We start from the raw sequence: 23661 nt of genomic DNA, 5'->3' as shown, positions 1-23661 counted from the left end.
ACAATGTCCTCTGAAGCTAATCATATTTAGCCACAGAGAGACGCTATCTTTAATGAGGCAGCCCCATTTTCAGGGCCGCAGTGAATTGTCCCCAACTGGAGGATGGGATGGTGCGACATCAAAAACATGGACTTCGGAGGCTGGATTTTTATTCAGACAGTAAGGTCTTGACGTGTACCACCCCCCCCCCCCCCCCCCCCACCGTCCCGCAGCCCCCCCGCCATACTCGCGCACGCAGGGATTGATTTTGCTGCACGTGGTGAACCGATTGCTCTCTCTCTTCTGCCGTCACTCACTCACTCACTCACTCACTCACTCAGACGTGAGCGCTCACTTTTTTTTTTTTCTTCATGCGTCACAGCAGGCACCACGCAGGAGTAGCAGCAGGAGTAGCAGCAGCAGCAGCGGCGCTGATTGTGAAGTGGGGCAATCAAGGGCTTTGATTCTAATCAGAGCTTCCGGTCCGACCAGTTTGGGATGACGGTGGAAATGCACAATGAACGAGAGGTGCAGGGCTGTGCAGTGCCACAGCTTTGTGAATATAAATTGTCCTGTGCGAAGAGAAATATGCACCCACTCGCACATGTGCGAATGAGTTGAAGTGGGAAAACTTGACCTGTTCAAGTAGCCAGCCGTTGGTAAAACTGCCCCATGGGAGTTGTAGTTCTGTGTGTTCTGTTCTGTATGTGTATACTGTCTCATCTCAATTCAACTATTTAAGAACTACATTTCCTGGTTCAAATTAATCACACAATAAACATGTTAACTAACTGTCCACCAGGGTGTGCTACTAAATTTTTCTCTGTGCTACTAACATTTTTAACTTGCTAGCACTGGTGCTATCACTAGCATACAGCCCTGAGGTGGCTTCAACCATTAGCTGATGCTCCGTGTGTGTGTGTGTATGTGATTGGTCTCCGAGTTGGAGCGTAGGGTGGTGCATTGAGCCCCCTAATGAACTTTTTTTGGACTGTGGGCCTCTTCTTCACGCACACAGTTCTGTTAAATACCATGAAAACATTCATGACATGTTGTTGGGTTGAATTCCTTGTTGTTGCTTCTCCTTTCTTTCTTTCTTTCTTTCTTTCTTTCTTTCTTTCTTTCTTTCTTCCTTGTCCGTCCTGGACTGGACGTGGCAACGCTGCTTTGTTTTCTTGCTGGGATCTCCTGCTCTGATAACACCTGCGTGTCACTTGATGTGGCAGCCAGCGTATTACTGGCGCTCATCTCAGCTCGCAGCACGGGGGCCGCATCGCCTCCTGCGATGTGTGTTGTTCCCCCCCCCCCCCCCCCCCCTCTTCTTCTTCTTCTTCTTCTTCTAACCGCCGCTGCCTCTCGATGTGCTTGGAGCTCGCTGCAGTCTTCATCTCCGTCTGTCTCTGCCTCTGCCTTCACCATCGCCGCCCCAAAACTCTCTTTGGACATGTGTGCTTTCTGCTCCCTGTCTTCTGTCTTTCTGTCTTTTTTCCCTTTTCTGTTTTTTTTGTTTCGTGCTCGTACGGCTGGAAAAGAGAGATGAGTTTTTGACAGAACGTCCGCATCAGGCTGTTTGATTGCGTGTGCGGTTGTGTGTGTGTGCGTGCTCGTGTGTTACCTCTGCTTGTTTTGTTGACAGGCTGCTGCTCGGCCCTCTGACAGACAGTTTCATTAAATCATGCTGCAGTGGTAACCCGCGGTGACAGGATGCCATTGCCTCCCTGGGATTCCTCCATCAGGGTCTCTCAGGCGCTTAACGAGGAAGTAAACATACTAAATTGTCTGTTGGAGACGAAGTGCAAGAGGGCCGGCTCGGCAGAGCGAGCGAGCGAGCGCACCCTTCATGCGTCTCGGCTTTCTCCGTTTTATTTGGAAACAATGTGGACGCGGCGAGTCCAGTGGGGGCTAACAGACGTCTTTGTTCTTTAAATAGACGACACGCGGTGCCTTAGCGTTACGAGGGTGTACAAGATTAACGTGAATGGCGCACCAACCAACACACACACACACACACACACACACAAAAAGCAGATGGAGACTCTGTAGCTTAATACAACAATGCTTTTAGACAGGGATAATGACTGCTTACAAATGCCAGTGCCTTCAAGTATAACAGGGTGTGTGACATGCAATTCAGAGGCAGAGCTTGGATACAGACCACATGGGGAGGCCTCGCAAAGGCAACACGTTGGAAGTCATTCATTGTGCAGCCCATTGACTTCATTTACATCAACTTTACTCTCCTGTGACTGCGATCGGGATTTAGCCGTTTTCTCCTTTGTTTGCACACGTCACAATCGTTTCAGTGAACAGCATCAAGTCTTAACCCACTTAGTTTTGCTATGAGGAGGGCAGTGAAAGAGGACACGACTTTGTGATATTGTGGGGCGTCAAAGTCATTTTCACTGATGGTCAAAAAACAGCTCGGACGAGCCGGTTGAAACAGCAGGAGCTCATCAACGTGATGATTTGTTTACGTTGCCAGTGTTGTACGTGCATTTTGCGTCGATGCACAGTATTTGGAGGCGCATGGTCCTGTGTTACCATTACATGCCATATTTTTCCGTAAAACATTTTAACGTGCGTTAGGAATAATTTGCACTCGCAATTTAAAATGTTATGCAAACAGCGTAAGGCGAAACGTTGTTTACAGCAACTTTGCTGAATTAACTGCGACGCAGGCAGCGGACGTTCAGCTCACGCAACCCCCTTCCTGTTTGCGTCGTCCCACATGTTTCCATAACGAGCAGGGCAACGTGGTCGTTAGCATTGATCTGTCTGGACCAAGGAGCAAATCCTCGGCCGCCTTTCCGGGAATATGAAAGAAACGGCCGCCTGCACATTCCCAGCCTCCCAGATAACTAACTCATGGCCAACGTGTCCTCTCACCACTCCCTTCTCCTAATCGGCCTGAGTGACGAGCAGCCAAAGGTGAGGACAAGTTTAATACCTGTTGCTGCTGCTGTTCCCTCCTGTTGCTCAGGACGAGTTGCGTAAGCCATATTTACACCCGATTATAGCGCTAAGCCCGCAGTAATCCACAGTGGTCGCGTGTTTCCCTGCTTTAATAAAATTGTTGCCGTAGAAAAACAAACAATCGAACACCGCAGTGACCAGCTTATGCATACTTATCACATGCACAGGAACAGGCGACTCTGTGCAAATGGACTGAGACACCGTCGCTGCAGCAGCGACAAAGTGACGGATGTTTTCTGAAATATCCTTATTTTTCGAACCCAACTCTTGAAAAAAAATATATTGCGTATGATGCTAAATTTTGGATTTGGACTGAACTGCACTGAAATATGGTGGTAGAGTGGTGGCAGCAGGAGGCTGCCAAAGGAGGTGGAGAGTTCATATCTGTGTAGGAGGACGGACCAAGTGGTCAGTTTTCTGAAAGCTGCAAACATATCTCTCTCTCTGTTGCTCTCTCTCACGTATACACACACACACACACACACACACACACACACTGAAAGCAGCCTGTTTTAATGTCTGCTGTCGCTCAAGACTTTAAGCATAACAATATATGCACTCTTAGTGTAAAATTGTGCAAGACGTTTTAACATTACAATTCGACGACCCAAGAATCCAAATGTGTGTGTGTGTGTGTTTGCATTTGTGCAACAAAAAATGCTGCAAGAAAAATATAAATTTCCAATCTGTGAGGAAGTGAAGGAGTCATTTTTCCAGAAGCATTTCCGCAAAACAATTTCTTCACGTTTCATTCATTTTTTTCTCTCCAAACTTTAGAGCAACCAGGTTTGTGCTTAAGTCTAAATTTGAGAGATTAGCGCATTTGCAGCAAACACATTTTACAAAAAGCTGTCAGACTTTGAGATCAAAGCCATACTGATAGATTCCCAGAAGGCATTTTTATCATGATATTTCATTTTTGTTATCATTTGTGAAGCTAAGTTGCAATTATTATGATGCTGCTGCTGTTGCAACAAGAAGGACATGCAGTAAGAGACGCTGCTCCTTTTTTTCCCCGGGTGTGGCTCCTTGCGGAGAGTCTCCCCTGCAGACGGAGACGCTGGCTGCCTCCCAGCTGCCTGCCGCCGAAAAAGCTCCGAGTGGATTTCTGGAGAGGTGTTGAGCACAGGGGATGATGGCTCCGCTCGTCGTTCCTTTTAAGGTTATTTTAAGCTGCGGACCTGCAGGCTGTGTGTGTTTGTGTGTGTGTGTGTATACGCATCAGGCTTGTGTTTTAATTAGAGAGACAGGAGTGTGTCCTTGGGCTGCCGCAGAGGGTCAGGAGAACCTGCTAGTCTGGAGGAGAAGCGGCTGGGCCAAGTCTGGCTAGCCCACTAAACAGCCATTACCCACAAGCACTTAAGGTGCACGCTCAGTCATGCATGCGCCCGTACACACCCCTGCACAAACACACACACACTCAACCCAACACCCGCCCAACCCCTCATCCCCCCGCCGGTCTTGGCGCCATTCCTGTTGGCCGAAGCGCAGCTCGGTAAGTGAGAAATCTGCATCCCGACCTGTTTCCTTCCTTGGCGCGTCGGCGAAGAAGCGAACCTAGCGGCTAGCTCCACCTCGGGGAGCCGAGCGCCGAAGAGCGAGCGAGTGTGTGGGCGGAGCGAGAAAGGCTGGCGAGGAGGTGAAGTAAATAGAGGGTGGGGAGGGAGGTGAGGGCAATTTAAAGGAGGAAGGAAAAGCGAAGGATCTGACATTTACATCCTGCAGGCTGGCGTCTCTCCAGCCTCCCTCCCTCCCTGCGACCAACCATCCTCAGCAGCAGCAACCAAGCATCTTCCACCTGATACTAGGTACGGTCATACTTTCCGATGACCACCGTACCTCCTCTTGTCTCGCTGCTCCTTCTCACACAAGAGGGGCCTGCACCTCCCATCAGCGTCCCCTCTTCTTTTCCTCCTTGACCTCCCCCTCCTCCTCCTCCTCTCCACCTTCACATTCCTGCATTTGCATCACTTTCTATTTTTCCCTCTCTCACTGGAGCTAATCCCCCCCTCCCTCAGTCGCCCACCCCCTCCTTTCACACCTCTGGTGAGCCCCGGCCCCCGGATCCCAGCCGATGATGGGACTCATAAAGCCTCCCAGATGAGGCGATAGCTAATGGCTGTTGAATAATGCATGGCAGGCAGGATTTAGAGAGCCCAGTCTATTAGCCCCACCAAATACTCTGGGCTTTTATTAAAGACCAACACTTACAATTACAAACTACATTAAGGCCAGGGTCCTGTCTCCACTCCGCCAGCCTCAGTGCCTCTGTGGCCGCTGAGGCTGGAGCCGAGGTGGAATGTTGTCTTTTGCTGGTCAAGTTCTTTTATCGCCCGGAGCGCCTGACCCTTTTAGAAAAGGCTTCCCGACTGTCTTTCTCGGGTTGTCGTGGCATTTTTTTTTTAAGCCATTGAGTCAGATGCCAGCGACCCTTTTAATCCCACTTTTAGGGAGAGAGGGGTGAGACGGGTTAGTCAGAGGGCCGCAGCGTTCGCAGATTTATGTCGCTGTTGCCCGCGTATGGAAATGGAGATGCCCCCCACCCCCATGTGTCCACGTTGCAATGCTCTACACACACTTGTTTGAATGTGCGAACTCTGCGGCAACACCTGTTAATCCGCGCGGGTGGATTTTTCCATTTTGGCCGTCCTTGCTCGCCGCTGCCTCCCAGAACTTCCAGGTGAGGATCCCTGAGACATAATTCCATGTGATTATGCGCAAATGTTAACGGCCGCTAATAGCCGCGAGTGTTCTCCGAGAGTGTGGGCCGCCTAAGTGGCTTCTGAATAGTCATAAAGTGTTGCTAGCTAATGGCTACCCAAACATCCTTGTACTCGGCTACGTTTAAGTACCACGCACTTAGCCGTTCCAACCACCCTCCGCGACCCCCCTTATTGACCCGCCGCCTGATTGGACCCCGATCTCGCATTTGCATGCGGCATCTGGACACATCTGCATATTCTTGGCAAATTTTATGCCGAGCCCAGTTCATTTGCATGCCGCAGTGGTATTTGTGGAGCGGCGGCGGTCAGCAGGTCCTCGCCGTGATGTCGTCCCCTGGGTTTCCCACCGACACGCTGACAGATCTTTAATCGCGTCTCTTCTGAAAACATTGCGGGGGGGGGGGTATTCCAGGCCGCGAAGGATAAACGGCACAAGACACCATAAGGGAGGACGATAAGTCCGATGTGAGTTCAACACAAACGCCGTCAACTCCTCAAACCCTCCACGCAGCCCCCCCCCCCGCCCATATCCAATGCATCCTCGTCTCGCCAAGTGTCTGCAGCTCCGAGTGATTACGCGTCTGATCCGACAAGAACCCCGATGAAAAGCTGCTGCTTAATTTGTTTCGGGACTTCCTGTTTTTTTTTTCTTCTTTCTTTCTGAGTGTGTGTGTGTGTGTGTGTGTGTGTGTGTGAGCGCAGTGCAGAGTTTCTCTCTTTCTCACTGACGTTTATTTAATCTGATTTCCTGACTGACCCTGTGGCCAGCCAGCTAGTGTTCCTCAATAGACTGCACTCTATATATAGAGCTCCCCCCTAAATGTCAGAGGTTTTAAAGCGTCCGCCGACCTCTTTTTTTTTTCTTTCTTTTTTTTTTTCTTTGCTCACAAAACCAAATTACCTTTTGCCATTGCAGCGCTGTGTTTTCAGGGCTTGTCTGTCAGCGGGATTAGAACTAAAACGAAGAAAAAAAACCCAACAAATCAACTATGCATGAAGCTTGGTGGACGGATAGTCCGGGGCTGTGCACAAGCCATTAAATTTCTGGCAACGATCCCAATGAAAAGGGAGGGAGGGTATTTTTGTTGTGCAGTGTCTTTACATGCATTCCAGTTCCTGTCACTCTCTGAAGCTAAAGGCTTTGAGAGATGTGCAGATCCTCCACATCCACTGTTTTTAATGGACTATGAACCTAAAATGCCCCTTGGCCGTCCCCCATGGATGTTGTTGACCATTGATGCCGATCTGTGTTTTGGAGTTTCCGCACTCATATTGTTATTTAGGTGTGCACAGTGTGTGCCCACAGCCTTGTGCTTCAGTATTCACGGTAGCGAAAATTGCTTCAAGCGCTTCAATCTTAAACATTGATTTAGAGATGTTGCTACATGTATAGGACTAATTTGGTTAGAAAACAATCAATAGGTTATGAAGGTCTAAAATGGATCTGAATATAATTATTTATCAACCAAATGAATATGTGACTCCTTGTGTTTGTCCACTAATTAGCTGCAAACAGCAACCGCAGGCCTTCTCTGAGACATCAGCTTTTAGACACCAGTGTGAATATAAATGAAGTCGGACAGCCAGCAATTCCCAAAAAAAGTTACAGTTTCTCTATGTTTTGGAGAAACTGAGGTGGCAACATCGTAAAGATAAAAAATAAATAACTAAAAATAACCCTCTTTGGATGGTTTACAGAGAAAAAAAAATACCTGTCACTTTCCAGGCTCACCAGATGCAAGTCTGGCAGACAACATTTTTTTTCCGACTATGTATTTGAAATAAGAATGAGAAAATATTGATCAGAATTCATTTATTTACTAAGGATTCATGCTTTATCGAAACCCTAATATGACGCCGATCAATAATGAATCCAGCTGAACGTGGCCGCTTTGCTTCTGCAGAGCTGCGTCTTTTTAGATGCACGTCGATCTTTTTTATATGAGGCTCGCTCTCAGCAGAGAGACAGTCAGACGGACGGATGGAGAGATGTACACACACACACACACACACACACACACACACACACACACACACCAGCACGGCCTTGAAGATGGTATCGATGCATCGTGTTTTCTGCCTCAGCTGAATGTGTAAAGGCTCGCTAAACGACTTGTTTTCCCCATCACTTAGACTTTTAAAGAGGCTAATTGAGTTTGTTTGTTTTTTTAAGTGGACTGAGGGCATTGACATCTTAAGACAAAGGGGAGAGAGAGAGAGAAAGAGAGAGAGAGAGTGAGAAATAGAGAGAGAGAGAGAGAGAGAGAGAGACAAAGAGAGAAGGAATTAGGATGTATTGGTCCCCAAATTGTTTTTGTCGAGTGCAGGGGGACGGAGCTGCTGCTGCTGCTGCTGCTGCTGCTGCTGCATAGTTACTAAATGCATAGTTTCTGATATGGATTTTTGCCCTGTGTGTGTGTGGGTGTGTGTGTGTGTGTGTGTGTGTGTGTTGAGCACACAGAGCAGAGGACAGCGGAGGACTGTGGTGTCTTATCTTCGTTAACGGCGCTCCTGTGTCCCCCAGGAGGTGTGCAGGGAGCAGAGGGCAAGCACGGTCTGATGTGGGGCATCTGTTCCCACATTTGTTAAGGTTCTCCTGGCGTGTGTGTGTCTGTGTGTGTGTGTGTGTGTGTGTGTGTGTGTGTGTGTGTGTGTGTGTGTTTCGAAAAGGACGAACTAGAGGCAGGAAGGAAGGGAAGACATAAAGAAGCGTGGACAGCAGGCGTGCTGCCCCCTTCCGACCGGCGCCGTGGGCGCGGCCGCTGGACTGGAACGGCGAGCTGTTGTTGCCGTGAGAGGCCAAACGCCGACTTGTCATTGGTCCGTGTTAATGCTGACCCCGGGGCGGCGGCTGCGCTCAACCCCATTGACCGGAAGGTGCGGCCGCCAGTCGAGTGTGCAGGTGGCGCCGCAGACACGTCTCTCTCTCTCTCTCTCTCTCTCTCTCTCTCTCTCTCTCTCTCTCTCTCTCTCTCTCTCTCCCTCTCTCTTTCCCTCCTTGCATCTCTATCTCCCTGCCGCAATCGAGCAGTGAAAGTTCCGGCCCGTTGGAACACCAAGAAGCCGATTCCTTCCCGCGTCTGCACACGCCAGTCCTCCTTTGTGGAGGCATGTGAATGTCTCTTTATATATATATTTATGTATATACACAGAGTATATATATAGATATATATGTGTATATGTGTGTGTGTATGTATATGTATGTATATATGTATGTATGTATATATATATATGTGTGTGTGTGTGTCTATGTATGTATATATACATACATATATAGATGTATATATATACATGTGTATATACATATATACATGTATATATATGTATATACATATATATATATGTATATATATATATATATATATATATATATATATATATATCTGCTTACTGTATATATATAAATTTACATACATACATACATACATAGATACATACATTCACCCTCCTCTCGCTGCTGCTGCTGACTGCTTTGCCTTTTTTTTTTTTTTTTTTTTCTCCATACACTAATCTCAGCGGGGACATTACATGCATAATCTAGCCCATAATAAGAGCGGAGTTGGCCCCGGATGCCTGGTTAAGGTTGGGAAGCGGGATGTGTTAATTAGACTCATTTCCAGCGCTGGCTGGTTAGAGAGCGGCACCCCTTCACACACGACCTGCTTCTCCTTGACAAGGAGACACAGAAGTTAGTGATCAGAGTTTCACATCCCGCCCGCTGGGGAGGGGTGTGTGGGGGGTGTCGGGGGAGGGGGGGTACTGGAGGTGAGCCGAGGGTCGGCACGGCCCAAATCCCCACCTCCGCACCGCCCCCCCCCCCCCCCCAGAGTCCGAAGAAGCCGTTGGTTCTGTGCGTAATGGAAATGGGAGTTATTGACTGGAGCGGCGCGGTATGGAAATAGTGTCTCTGGTGAGCCATCGCAGAGACGGAAAGCTTATAGTGGCCTGATTTATGGCTTGCGGGGGAGAATGGAGTGCTTCATAAAGATTTGCTGCTGGCTGAGACGGAGTAATCAGCGAAGTGATCGGACTTTTGTTGCATTGAAGGTCCAGTGTGTAAAATTTTTAAGGAGGCCTGGTAATTAAGAAAAGCCAGCGCCTTTTTTATTTAGGACACTGTCAGGCTTCCTTAAAAGAATGGAAGCCCAGTATTGACTTGACTGCCAATGGTAATGGTAGTCAAGGTGGCAGCTAACGAGGAGCAAGACCCTTATTGGTCTTTGTATGTTTTTATATATAAATACTGTATGTGAGAACCGTTCTAAGGGTAGGAGAACAAAATTACTTTAATTGTACTGCCAGTATAATTTAATGAATGTATTTATGGACAGTATGTTAAGTTTTTACCAATATAAAAATCATAAATCAAGCCAAATTTTACATACCGCATCGTCAAGGTTCCGACCAGATGAAAAAAGAAAAAAGTTGCTACCCTCGACTTTGTCTGTCGGACAATGACCCCATCCTGGGAGCAGGAGGAGGGGGGGGAGGAGTTGTGGAGGGGGTGGGGGGTAGAAGGGGGTGCGTTGCAACTCTGGCCCTCTGTCAAGGTCACATGGATTAGAAATGATTGTCTTTCCAATAGTCGAGCCGCGCGTGATGAATCATCACTTCATTCCAAAATCGACGCCAATTAAGTCGGGGGTTTGTTTATTCCGCCGTGGGACACGTCGGGGATGTTGGCGGGGGGGAACGAGTCTTTTCTGTTTTAACAAGCAACACTGGCGTTTCGCCGGGATTAGCGGAACACGTGTGTGTGTGCATGTGCCTCTATTCTCTGCTGTGGCGATGGTGTTTTTTTTTTTTTTTTTTTTTTGTGGGTCTGCGGAAACCCTGTTTTGTTTGCTTGCAGCTCGCACTGACACACACCACGCGCGTGTCGTCAGTGTTGTGCTGGCATATCGCGCCGTCCTCCTCGCCCGCGTCGCGGCGGGCTCCGTGTTTACCGCGCGGCGCCCGGCCGCTAGCTTGCGTGCCTGCGAGGAGAACGCTAACGCATGAAGAGTGCAGGTTGTGGAGCCTCGTGCAGCAGCCAGTGAATTCATTTGCATTCATTCCACCGCTTGTCTCCCCTCAGAGCCCATTCTAATTACCAGCAGCTCAGGTCTGCTACAACGCTGCGCATACTCCCCTCTCTCCCTCCGTCAGTGGAGGAGGAAGAAGAAGAAGAAGGAGAGAAAACACACACACACATACACACACACACACAAACGTGCTGCTGCTGCTGCAGTCTTGTCGCTTTGATTGCGCTGTGTCTTTAGCCTGCGACGACTCTCTTCATGTGGGTTTGTTTGCTGTCAAGCCCAGACACTTTCTCCTGTTTTATTGTCAGAGTTGGGAGGAAATATAGCGGCGCGGGATTGTTTTGGGATGGAGGGAGACGCCAGCCTGTGCGTTCGTATAGAGGAAAGGCAGTGGTGGAGAGAGAGAGAGAGAGAGAGAGAGAGAGAGAGAGAGAGAGAGAGAGAGAGAGAGAGAGAGAGAGAGAGAGAGAGAGACAAATGTGCGCACTAATCACTGGAACGGCTGCTGCAACGTCCCCCTCTGCTCCCCCAAGCCCAGAACACCTTGTCACGCCCTCTCCTCTCTCCTCCTGCCCAATGCAAATTCCTAAGCGAGGCCACCGGCTCACACGCCGTCGCTCCCGGAAGCCTCTTTGAACTACCGTGTCCGTACTTGTGCATACTTGCACTTATGCATGCATGCATGCTTGCGCACGCGAATGTCACGCGCCATTGCCCGACGACCGTGCACGCACAGCCACCTGCACAGGCCCCGTGGCAGGTGGCAATGACTGAGCGCCACGCGGCGATGACAAGGTCAGGAAGGTGCAGGACGCTGCTGCGCTGCTCTCAGGAGGGACGAGCTGCGCTGCTCTCAGGAGGGACGAGCTGCGCCCAGATAGCTCAGCTAGCTCGGCTTGCTCGGGTTGGCTCGGCTACATACCTTTAAAAACCATCACACACAGCAGTGGGAGGAAAAATAAAATGATAAATGGACTGCATTTACACAGTGCTTTCCGGCACCTTCATGGTACCCCAAAGCCCTTTACAGTGGCCTCTCATTCACCCATTCACTCACACACTCACACACCAGCGGGTGGCTGCTGCCATGCAAGGCGCTGCCGGCCCCATTGCGAGCAATTTAGGGTTAAGTGTCTTGCCCAAGAACACAACAACAGACTGGGATGGGGCAGGATTTCAACCGCCAACCTTTGGGGCATTGGACAACCCGCTTTAAAAAAGAAAAGAAAAATTGCACGCCTTTTAAAATTGAACACCTTATATTTCAAATGGTGCAGCTGCATCAGGCAGACATGAGCAACTAATGTTTACTGTTGTCTCTTTAACAAAAAATAATCAAACATAATTCTTGTACTTGTCTACAAGCATTATCTCGCTGAAACACCCAGCTTTGACCCGGACGGGACAACGCACGGTAGTGCGGGTTCGTGCGGACGACTGCACTAAAAGAAACTGCAGCTCAGAGAGATTCTTAACGCACTTAAGTCACAAATTCATGCAACCATCAAGTGAAGTTTCACCAGTCGGCCCTGATGAGCCACCAACAGAAGACGCAACGCTCGATAAATAGCACAGGACCAAAAGACAGAGTCGCTCTTCTTCTTTTCCTCTGAAGGTGTAATTTCCCCCCCTCCTGCAGTGAGGCGAGGTTTGACTGATGGGAAGTGTCTGGCGGTGGAACGGAGGAGTCAGACTCTGGAGGTTTGACGGCCTCTCCGGGGAGAAGCAACTTTCAGAATCACCTGCAGCCTAAACACTGTGGCGGCGGCGCGGCTCCGGAGATGTTTTGGGAGACGAGAGGGTGGGGTGGGCGGGGTAGGCGGGCGATGGGAAGGAGAAGAGGAATGGGGGGGGGGGGGGGGTAAAAGCGAGCAATTACACAAACGTGCACATCAGTATACACCTCCGAGGCGCCACCAGCTGAACATGAAGAAGTCAGACGACGGCCTGACTGGCAATTACCACAACAGTTCATGGGGCTGTGTGTGCATTTTTTTTTGCTTTTCTTCATTTGTGTGTGCATTTTCTTATCTTTAGCTATAATTAGACGCCAATGTGTCACTTTGTTAAACGGAGAACCCCCCATTTTATCCCCGTTGTCTTCAGAGATGAATCGGTCGCTGGTTTTATTCTAATTGGCCCAACTCAGATCCCGCTGTCATCAAGGTAATTATCAGCAGATTTCAACCCCCCCACCCCCTCGTTCACCATCGCTGCCATTTTTTTTTATCACCATTGTTTCGCCTGTTATTGCAGATGCTATCGCCGTTATCTTCAGCAATTTCCATCGCGGGCCGCCTCCGACGGCGCCGTCGTGACTTTGATTATCTTCGCCATCCTCCTCCTCGTCGGCGTCGTCATCATCATCAAGATCATTAACAATATTGGTCCCTGTTATCCTACATTGAGTTTTGTTATTAGTGATATTATCGCCCTTCACACCAACTTAATCAGCAGCCATCCAATAAAAAGAGTCATTTTTCAACTTATAAAGTCCATTGTGATGTCGGGGCCGCGCGCGCTCCTCAGACAAGGACAGATGATTAAGGACAGGCGGATGGTCAGCAGGGGCAGGAGTCTGTCTCATTATTGCAAAAAAAAAAGAAGAAGAAGAAGAAGAAAACCAGTGGGTTCTAATTTGGGCCATCCGACCTTTTTATAGGGTTAATTATTTATTTCATCCGAGCACGGCAGTGGAATAAACTTTGCGGCGATTTAATGCAAGTCAATTAAGGAGGCAGTTAGATGAAAAGCTATCCTGAGGGAAATTATTAAGCTTTTTATTTTTAGAGTTGGGTGCATGGCGCGCCCTTTTTTTTTTTTTTTCTTCTTCTTTTCCTCCCCTCCTCTTCCTCCTTTGTCGGGCCGGGCCTCGGCCCGACAATATCACGTTAAACGTCCTCTCAAACGGCTGCGGTCCTTCCTCGCCACGGCCGCCTCCGGTATTGTTCGGGGGAGGGGGGGGTCAGGCTCTGTGGAATTTCTATGGCCTTTGTGTAATAAGCGAAATTAACTCTGCGCAAGAGCGTCGGACACAATAACGCGGGAAGAGGAAGAGGATAAATGAGAGGGCCGCTCGGCGTGAGCAAAACACAATGAGGGTCGGGGAAGAAGCGCGGCTAAGTATTGGCCTTTATTTAGTGTTGTGATGACTGCTGTGTTCTCCTCCTCCTGCCGCACAACCGCACTCGCGGCTCTTTTCTAACTTCACTCTACTGGCCGGGGAGGCAACGCAAGTTCGGTATTTCGCACTTCGGGGGAAGGCGTGGAAGCCGTTGTTGTTGTGGTGGCCACAAAAGTCCAATCAAAGGCCACTTTAGCGTTGCTGTTTCTGCTTTTGATGTTGGAAATCTTAAATAGAAATCGATGCGTGCATGTGTGTGTGTGTGTGTGTGTGTGTGTGTGTGTGTGTGTGTGTGTGTGTGTGTGTGTGTGTATAAATGTATACACGCCTCCAATGGAGCCGCTGAGGAACAGTCAGAGGTACCAGGATGCGTGCAGAGAAAAACAGGTCGATGATTCTGATGAAAGACAGAAAAAAATCAAAAGTGTAAAAGCCCCGAAGGCGATGACGAGGCTGTTGTCATGTGCCAGAAGTAAACTTTGATTAGCCGCAGTGTGCTTCACAGAAAACTGCCTCTTTTTTTTTTTTTAAAGATTTGTATGTGGGGTGTTTTTTCATGAAAACAAAACAAAACAAAGAAATTCAACGAAAACCAAACAGATGGACTCCTCCTCTCCTGGTCCGGCCACTTGTTGTGATGGATTACTAGAATTTCAGACCTCTTTTTCTTTGCTTGTTTTTGTCTTTGTCCGTGCGTGTGTGTGTGTGTGTGTGTGTGTGTGTGTGTGTGTTGGCTTGCGTCTGCGTGTGTGCAGGCGCTCTCCCCGCACACCCTCCAAGGCTGCTAGGCCTCAAATTTAAACACCGAAATTGTCTTGCATGCAAAATAGCCGCGCTATTTTCGGTCCACGTCACCTGCGCTGATGCATTTTTAATATCTGGCCCCAATACCTGTTACCTGCCGCATTTCAAAGCTAAATCCCTCCAGATCTCCCTTTTTCCTGCCGGCTATAAAACCAGATTTAACCCATATCCCGTTTACGTAACCGAAAGCAGACGATTCCGGGAAAAAAAAAAAAAAAAAATCTCTTTAAAGAGACTTTTCCAAAAGTGTCTTTTTTTTATTTCCTGGAGGGCAGAATCCCGAAGGAAGCCCGGGGCAGGGCGCGTTCGACACTGTCACTGCTGTCAACGGTCGGCCAGGCATTGCTTCAGACTGCCAGGTCTGTTCTAGGTTTCGCCTCCCAGGCCGCCGTGGCGCCGCCTTGTTTTTTTGTTTTTTTATGATACTGATGATTGTGTGAGAATTAGAACGACTCCACAAAGACTCCTCCCCCTGCCTCCTGTTTGTGTTGAGCAGAGAGGTAGAGCGACGAGACGGTTTGGATCTTTGGGAACGGAGACCCAAACCGGCCTCCCCTTCTCTTCTCTTCTCTTCTCCTCCTTTCCCTTCACTTCGCTAAGCCTTCTAAAGCACCATCTGGCAACCCCGGCCCCTGCGCTGCCCTGCTCGCCAAGATTACATTCTCCCCTGGCCTTCTATCTTTGTCCTCAGTCAACTCCCCTCCTGTCATCCTCTGTTTTAACTCGGCTCTTTTGAAAAAAAAAAACACAGGCGGGCGGGGGGTTCCAAAGCAAATGTTACTCCACTGTCAGAAATCCCTTTGCTTTTGCTTTCCTAAAAGCTCACTGCAAGCAAATCATTTGGAATGCTCCCTCCAGGGGGCGCCGCCACGATGAATTGGTTAGCAAGTCTAGTTTGCCATTGGTTTTTATTATTGATGTTGTTGTTGTGTTGGTATAATAGTTGTACTTTTTGTAGGGCAGGAGTCACCAACCTTCCCCACACTGAGAGCTACAGAACTACTTCATGAGTCATATGAAGGGCTAGCAGTTTGCTAGACTCTACTGAAATAACAAACTCTCTGAGTTATATATTATTATTAATGATACGCATCTATGTGAAGACACTTATCAAGTTAATGAGTTCTCAATAATTTTCAACAATGACTTAAATCGGTTGGATAAAACTGAATTTTAGACGCAGCTCAACCAGCAATTTTTCAAACAGGCCTGCCGGCTACTCATGTTGTCCTTTTGGGGCTACCTGGTGCCCATGGGCACCACGTTTGTGACCCCTGTTGTAGGGCGTACCATTAACAATTCCAAAAGTCACATCAAGTATGATAATTTGACCCCCAAGTGATTCCTTAACAAATGCAACCAAGGATACAGATCACGTAGCAACGCGTCGGTGGCGTAAGATGCTAATAACAGACGTCGCAAAAGACGCTTTTTTTCCCCCCTCCACTTGTTCCATTAATTCTTTCAGAGGTAAAAAACTGCATTAAGCGTTACGCAATTTGTACGGCCTATGATAATGCGCCATTGTGGCAGATGTTCCTGAGCTACATCAGAATGCAAATTGGATGCATTCAGTAATTTTCCTCAAAACATGATCATTTTGGTACGATGCGTCAACACTGCCCGTCTGGCAACACTCCTCCTGACTCACGGCCGCTACACTCATCCACGTGTAGGGGATCAGCACACTATAGGCAGGCAGGTTCTTTCTTTCTTTCTTTCTTTCTTTCTCTCACAAACCCAAATATTTATGTTTTCCTTAATACATCCTGTCATCCTTAACCTCGCAATAAGAGAGACATTATTACCCAGCGATGAGAGCTCCCTGTGCTCTTGAGGATCCATACTGAGATTCGACGCGTGCAGAAATTCAGAAAATGGTTTGCATGAAATAATAATAAATAATAAAAAAAAAAAGAACCCACATGCAAAACATGATTAAAATGCGTGTGAACACCTACAGGCAATTTCCTCTTTCTGGCGTGCGCCCCTTTCAGGCCTTGTTTTGCGCCTGCACAGTGGTTACAAATTAAACCCTTGAGCATTACAAAGCCACCCTGTTCAACTTGGCTAGCGCGAGTGCGTACGAATCCACACAGAGAAGCGGAACCGCCATTTCTGATGTATTTTGTGTCGCCACCAACACTTTCCCTACTGTCACTGAGGGGCTTTTTATTCATGACTGATTTGTATTTCTTTGGATGCGTTTTAGAAAAAAACAAACCAACGCAAAAAACAAAAACAAAAAAAAAAAATGCAAATTGCAGAAAAGGTTATTTCCTGTCAGCACACTGGGAGATTTAAATCCACAATGAAGTGAGGCTGCTGTGCATAAATGTGTGCGGCTTTTTTTTTTGTTCATTTTGGGAAGATATTTATTGTCTCTGCTTCAGTGACAGCGCTGCTGGTAAAGCGTGATATTTTCCTCTTCCTCCTCCATCCTTGATGTATTACCTCAGCCAATCTGTGCTCACACCCAGGCTGATTGCTAATCAAAGCGTTTACCTGTGATTCCACAAACGGGAGTTTTATTTTTGTGCTCACCAGCCTCTTGTTTTCTTCCCTTTAGAGATCAGTGCATTTGTCATTTAACCCAAAAGACTTTTTTTTATTTTCTTTCTTTTTCTTTTTGAATATTGAATGAATGGATTCTGGTAGAAACAGACGCCATGTGTACCGCTAATGAGAGTTTTTTAATGTTTAAATGCCATCACCGTCTCCTTGTGCAGCCACCACTTCATGCTAAAAGAATGACGTTTGTTGTATTTAGAATGAAAAATATTGAAAATTATTGCCAAGGGCCAAGCAACACGGCAATAATGAAAGCACTAAATTTGACCTCTCTGTGTCTTTGCCCTTATTTGCAAAAAGGTCACAAGCCAAGTGGAGATTCTGACATCCTGAGTGTTGAATTTGGATGTTTATTTAAATTCTGATCTGCGATTATTTAAATGCTATTCAAACATAGACATGTCCGCATGTCACAGCTCTGCATTCCAAGCGGTAAATCAATGAATAACAATTAACCATCAGCACGACATCACCTTCCAGCCAGCGGTTGAAAACAAAAGAATAACTCAGGTTCATGTAAACAACAATAAACACTAAGAATATCAAAGGGAATATGTTTTGAAATGTTATTAGATATTCGCCGGTTTCACCTCATTTTTATTAGGTAGTAAAAAGCCAGCTCACTTTGATCGTATATCGCAATGTTTCTGAAATTGACCACTAAAATAAAGTCCAAACCTGCATGACTGCACAATGTTTGCGTCTCCTGAAACGAAAACAGCTCTGCAGTGGAATTTCCATGGCCGCGTGCAGCTTCGCTCTCGCTGCAGCGCTCGCTGCCTGCTCAGTGCCGGCGTTGAGGATTCTTTTCTGAGGAAAGGACGCGGCGGCGACGCCTGGGTGTTTCATCAGTGCACGCGGCAATTCAACCTGTCACAGCGGGGGGGGGGGGACACAGATTAGCATTAATAACGGCTCAGTTCCGTCAGGTGCCCCGGGTGAGGCTGAAAGTGAACCAGCGCGCGCAGCAACACCCGGCACGCTTGTGATGCTTCATCCATTAATAAAAGAGCCGGTTTTCCTGCGACGCGGCTACAACGTGTCATGTGTGCAGCCGGTCCATTATGCTCCATTATTATCGCGCTTTTGTTGCCGCAGAGTCACTCACTGCTGCCTTTTCACAACTTTACAATTCCTTCTGTTAAATCATATCAATGTAACAGTGTGACGTGAAACAAAAGTCAAATTCAGTTCAAAGTTGAGCCCTTGTACAAAATACAAATTCTTGACTTTCGTCCTGAGGTTTGTTCTCCTTAAGATGACCAGATTTTTTTTATTTTTCATCCTAAGAAAAAAAAAAATGTAAATACTATGGACCAGAATTTTCTTTCTTTTTTTTTTTTTTTTTTAAACATTGGTGGAGCAAAATATTTTTCTGGAGGACTTGGAGGATGTGCAATTACTGATGAAGCAGATAGAATGCTAAGAAGTGAAGCGCCACTTTAAAAGATGGCGGAGTGCTGTGATGTAACGACGCGGCGCTGCTCTAAACGCTTTTCCATCAGCGGTTTTCCCCCAGCATGTAATTTTTAATACTCGGAGGAAACTCGGAGAGAGAGAGAGAGAGAGAAAGAAAGAGAGAGGAAAAAAAAAAACTTCACTTTTCCTGCGTCCCTTCAGATGAGAACAAACAGCACCTCCAGGTAATTGCGGGAGTATGTTTCCCGTCACTTTAACTGGGACTCACGCAGAGTCTGTTCGCGCGACCGCTGGCTGGTGCTCTGCAGTGATGTTGAAAACACGTTGAAACATGAAAATAGAAGGAGAGAGGAAACAATATTACACAGGCTACGGGACAAAATGCGATGTGCTAACAGAGGCTGTGCAATGACTTGCAAACAGTGATGTAAATGAGGTGAAACTGTGTGCATCATCACTCTGACGTTTCACTACTTTAAAGGCCCAGTATGCACCGTTTCCACCATGGAATCTGATTCACAGAGGTGAAATGTACACGTATGTTTTCACTCGGATGAAGTCCTTGAAAATATGTTACTGGATGTTTCTACATCCACAAAGACCCGCCGCCACTCGGGAGGAGGCCGTGATGTGCTTCCCTTCCTGTGTGAGTAAGCATCATTTGAAGCTACCAGATCTTACACACTGGGCCGTCGCATTATATCAGAAAAGGTGAAACTCTGTAAGTGAGAGCACATTGCCTGCAGTTGTCAATTAAACAAAGGCTAGTCTGGCTGTATATAACCTTCCTGTTTGTGTAATATTTAAAGAGAGGTGCAGTGTTTGACTCATGTTTTAAAAGTAAAGGCTGTTTTTACACCTAGTAGTAAAATCTGATTGGAGTTGTGACATTCGGCTGGTCTGTGTTTACTTTCTGCTCCAAATCCTCCTCGCCTGTGGGGGCGCTACACCAATAATTGCCCAAGGAGAATACAAGACAGACAGTAATAAATATAAACCCGTGTTCATCCACTGGTTAATGCAGAGCAGAAAATCTAGTGTGAAGGTTTAGCATCACTTTTCATAAGCACATATATATGTTTCCTACTGGCAATGTCTCAGAACTTTCAGGATTTTAGGGCGTGAATGCACCCTATAAATCCCAGCACACTGGGCCTTTAAATATTTTGTTTGATCACAAGTATGAAAGGGAAATTTTTATGTCTCCCGTGAACGACATGCTGTTAAGAATGGGAGAAAAATAGATGTCTGCCATGTTGAAGACAGAGCAGCGACTGCAACGTGCGAAAGACCAAAAAAAAAAAAAAAAAAAATCCCTCGTGTGTACAGGAAGTGGTGTGACGGAATGTCGGAAACAGACATGTATAGACGCCAGCACTGAGAAAGTCGTAACTGCCGGCGCAACGGCGTTCAAAATATCTTCACCGCGGAACAGATGGCGTCACAGAAATGTTACAGTTAGACACGTTTCTCATCCCTGCCCTGCCTGCCCCGTGTTATTGCCTCTGAAATGCTCCTATGTTATATATATAATGGATATAATATAGGTCCCGTAAGCATGAAATCCTAACAAGTAGGAGTCGTCAACCTCGGCGGCTCGCCGGTGGAAGAGATATAATGCTGGAAACTGTCCCTGCTTAAGGCAACAGTGCCGATTTAGAGCGGACGGATGGAGGCAATATGATTTTACCGTTGGCTCGCGCGGATTTATGTTCATAGAAACGCGGCCCATAACTCCTTTTATATGTGTTTTGATAACACTTGAAAAGAAAAAAACATGTTTCCTCAATATTAGTCCTAATGATCACTGAAATACAGACTGCAGTGGGGTTCTTTTCCCAGGCAATTGAAGTCGCGAAGGGGGGGGGGGGGGGGGGGGGTGATTACTTCATTTTTTTCCCTTCTCTTTCCTTGTTTCAGTTTCCTTTCGGGAAAGACGCATAAAATCTGCACGGCGACGCCGTTTCGTGTCGTGCTTACACTTGAATTAAAGCGACGAGCCAACTTCTCCCCGGTGGGCGTCGTTTCCCGATATTCAATAATTGCCTGACACTCTGGCAGCAACGCTGAGTTGTATGGACCAATAATATCTGTCCGCCAGATTGTGAACACCCCCCCACTACCCCCACCTTTCCTTTTTTACAGCGAGGCCGAGGCTAATGTTGCCTTGTCTGTCAATACAGCTGCACAGAGTGGCTCTTTTGGGGGGGACGAGGGATTGGCCCTGTTCATACAGCCACGCATCCAGCACATGGCGCCTCCTACCCTAACTCCTGCCATTCTAAATGTGCTTAACCGACGTGCCTGATGTGAAACTGGCCGACGCGAGCAACAACAACACCAGCAGCAGCAGCAGCTTGCGCTGTTTTTTTTCCTTTTTTTTTTTTTTTTTGCAGAGACGCGCATAAATTTTTAATTTTCCAGAGCCCTTTAATTACTGTCGGCTCGCCTTAGGAGGAGGACTTAAACAGCGAAGTAGCAACCAGCGGGGGCAGGCCAGAGGCTGAGGGTTACAGCCGTGGAGAACGACGGGTGATGGATGATGGATGAGGCGGAAGCTCCCGCTAGAACCAGGGGTTAGCGGCGTGAGGGAGCTGCAGTTGGCTGCGGCTGCACAGCAAACACCTCCCGGCTCGCAGATGAAGACGGAGCTCTCGGCTCCTTCAAGAAGAAAACTGTCGGGGTGCCAGCGAGTCGCACCCAGGCAGGGGTGGGGGAGTTCCCACCGCTCTGATTTATGCCCCTCAATCAGCGTAATAACAATAAACTGTCAACTTACACGCCACCTTCATGTCTAATTTATCGCGCTGCGCTCCTAATAAAGCTGTTTATTTCTCCCTCACTCCTCCCTCCTCCTCTCCTCCCTCCTCCTGCTGCAGAGCTGCCCAGCAGTCCAGGTGGCCAGTTCACCTTCCGCCCGCTGCCTCCGCCGCCGCCACCGCCCCACGCCTGCACCTGCGCCCGCCCGGCGCCCTACACCCAGGTCAGCCTGCAGAGGAAGACCATGCCCACCCGCTGCCAGGCCAACCAGGGCAGCCAGGGCCCGGACGCAGGCTCCGGCACAGACCAGGCGCAGCTTCACAACAGCTGGGTGCTCAACAGCAACATCCCCCTGGAGACCAGGTGAGAGTCGCACGCTACTGAAAGGCCCTAGAATAGCATAAAATCATCCGGATTTCTTACTTCTGAGACCACCTTGTTTTACGTCCTTTCCCTACATTGTGGAAGCTGTGACATCAGCATCACTTCTAATTGGAATCTAAACAATAAGGGAGGCTGTAAACAGAGGGCTAAATATGCCTTTTTCTGGAGACCTGTGAATCTTATTTCAAGGGTAATTACCAATGGAATGCATCTCGCCCCTACAACATGGCGGCCTTTTGGATGTTCTGACAAACTCAGAGGAGACTGTGGGCAGCGACGGGGACAATTCCATTTATCAGCGAGACCCTTAAGACAGCAGCTTCTTCTTTGAGGGACCCTGGCGGTCGGCTTCAATTTATTGTGACGCCACTTAATTAGAGGCGAGCTATTTTTAATCCGGAATAAAGGAACCACCGGGGTGCTTTCTCGACAGGAGTTCTGCAGTTTCCTCCTGCAGAGTTGCGCTCCAAAAGGTACACGTGCTGGTCAGACCCGCCTCAGCGCGGTGCCGCACGTCTTCCCAGCACGGCCGAGGTTTTGCATTTCCACATCGGACGGCGCTACCTGTTTGAAGGTGCGACAGCGCTTCCTGTCTCGCCTCGGTTCCCCCGGCTTGGCTTGGCTTCCTCCACTTCCCCTCCAATTAATTACGGAGGTTGCTGCGTTTTTTAGCAAGCCGCAGTTTGAAGTTGGAGAACCAGGAAGTCTTTTGAAGGGTTTTCCCCCACCGAGCCGCCAACCCGACTTCCTAAATCTGAAGCGAGGCTGTTTACGGTCGACGGGATCGCGTCTGACAGCGGGCAATGAAATGTACGCGGCTAGAAGCATCGCTCATTGAGAGCTAATGTTATAGAACAACAAAACAAAGCAGATATACGAGTGTAAGAAACACAGACGCGGTAGACAAAGCCTCAGTTCAAATAGTTTCAGGGAGAATGCACCAAAGAAAAGATTTTTTTTGTGATATTTGACATTTAAAAGCATCTTTCGCTCTGCTTTCCTGACGAGACGCCGCACCACAGACTTTTCCTGGTGGTTGTTATTTAAAGGTTTAATTGTAACCCTCCGGCTCCGGCATAAATTCTTTCTTTATTCAACCAACTTCAGATTTTTCCTTTTCATCATCAGCAACGGGCATGCAAAACATTACGCCCGGTTCCTTTTGGAAATGAATAAATGTGTTTGCAGTCTATGTGGAATAACGGTGACATTTAGCGTTTCGCAGGGTCTAGTTCTTATTTGAATTTTTTTGCCTGTTTTCAGAGCCGTGCCCGTAATCCCCCCTCCCACCTCCACCCTTCCCTCACCCAAATGCCTGAAGACAATCCGCCGGCACATTGTCCTTTTGAACAGAATTAAGCATACGCTCGCTGCATAAATTCCAGTTGATCAGAGAATTATTTAGGAAGTCCTCATTTTAGAGGCTGCTTTGGAGAAGCAGCGGCAGCAAGGTGTGCAAAAAAAAAAAAAAAAAAGGAATATGTTTGCATGTCTAATCAGCGCTCGGAACGGAGTTCCTGGCATTATGAGCGAGCGTGAGATTGGCAGGCTGCCACGCCAGGAGAAGAGGTTTTAATAAGTTATGCATTAGGCCATAATTAGATCTTACCTCATTCAAAGGAAAGGAAGAATAAAATTAGATTCAGCGGCAATTTAAATTAATCATCGGCCCAGACATGTGTATTAATGTAAGAGTCCTGTCAGAAGTGCATTGTAATTACTCCACTTATCTGCGTGTTTGCTCGGAGCCCCACATCCACCAGAGGACGGGAGGTGCACGCTTCCGCGCCTCCAAATCGTTCCAAACGATATTTTTCTGCACATGAAGGAGCGCTAAGAGAAGAGCGATGTGATTATAAAACACAATTTCCGCCCTCTATTGGATGGGAGCCCCCTTGAA

The 23661-nt window shown here is 47.7% G+C and overlaps 2 protein-coding genes across 2 annotated transcripts in view; both read left to right on the top strand.

The window, feature by feature from the left end:
• The window catches only part of tenm1 (teneurin transmembrane protein 1), a 196597-nt gene that overhangs the window by 41089 nt on the left and 131847 nt on the right, over window positions 1-23661 (top strand). Inside the window, exon 4 of the mRNA XM_076043360.1 lies at window positions 21497-21740. Coding sequence (XP_075899475.1) covers window positions 21497-21740 — 244 coding nt within the window. The remainder of the gene's footprint in view (window positions 1-21496; window positions 21741-23661) is intronic.
• The window catches only part of asb12a (ankyrin repeat and SOCS box-containing 12a), a 321968-nt gene that overhangs the window by 189365 nt on the left and 108942 nt on the right, over window positions 1-23661 (top strand). The window lies entirely within an intron of this gene.

Source organism: Nelusetta ayraudi, unplaced genomic scaffold, assembly GCF_046127955.1.
Source record: "Nelusetta ayraudi isolate G7.1 ecotype Tasmania unplaced genomic scaffold, CSIRO-AGI_Nayr_v1 ptg000075l, whole genome shotgun sequence".
Classification (NCBI taxonomy): domain Eukaryota; kingdom Metazoa; phylum Chordata; class Actinopteri; order Tetraodontiformes; family Monacanthidae; genus Nelusetta; species Nelusetta ayraudi.
The sequence above is the reverse complement of the archived record's forward strand: the minus strand, read 5'-3'. Positions and strand labels throughout refer to the sequence as shown.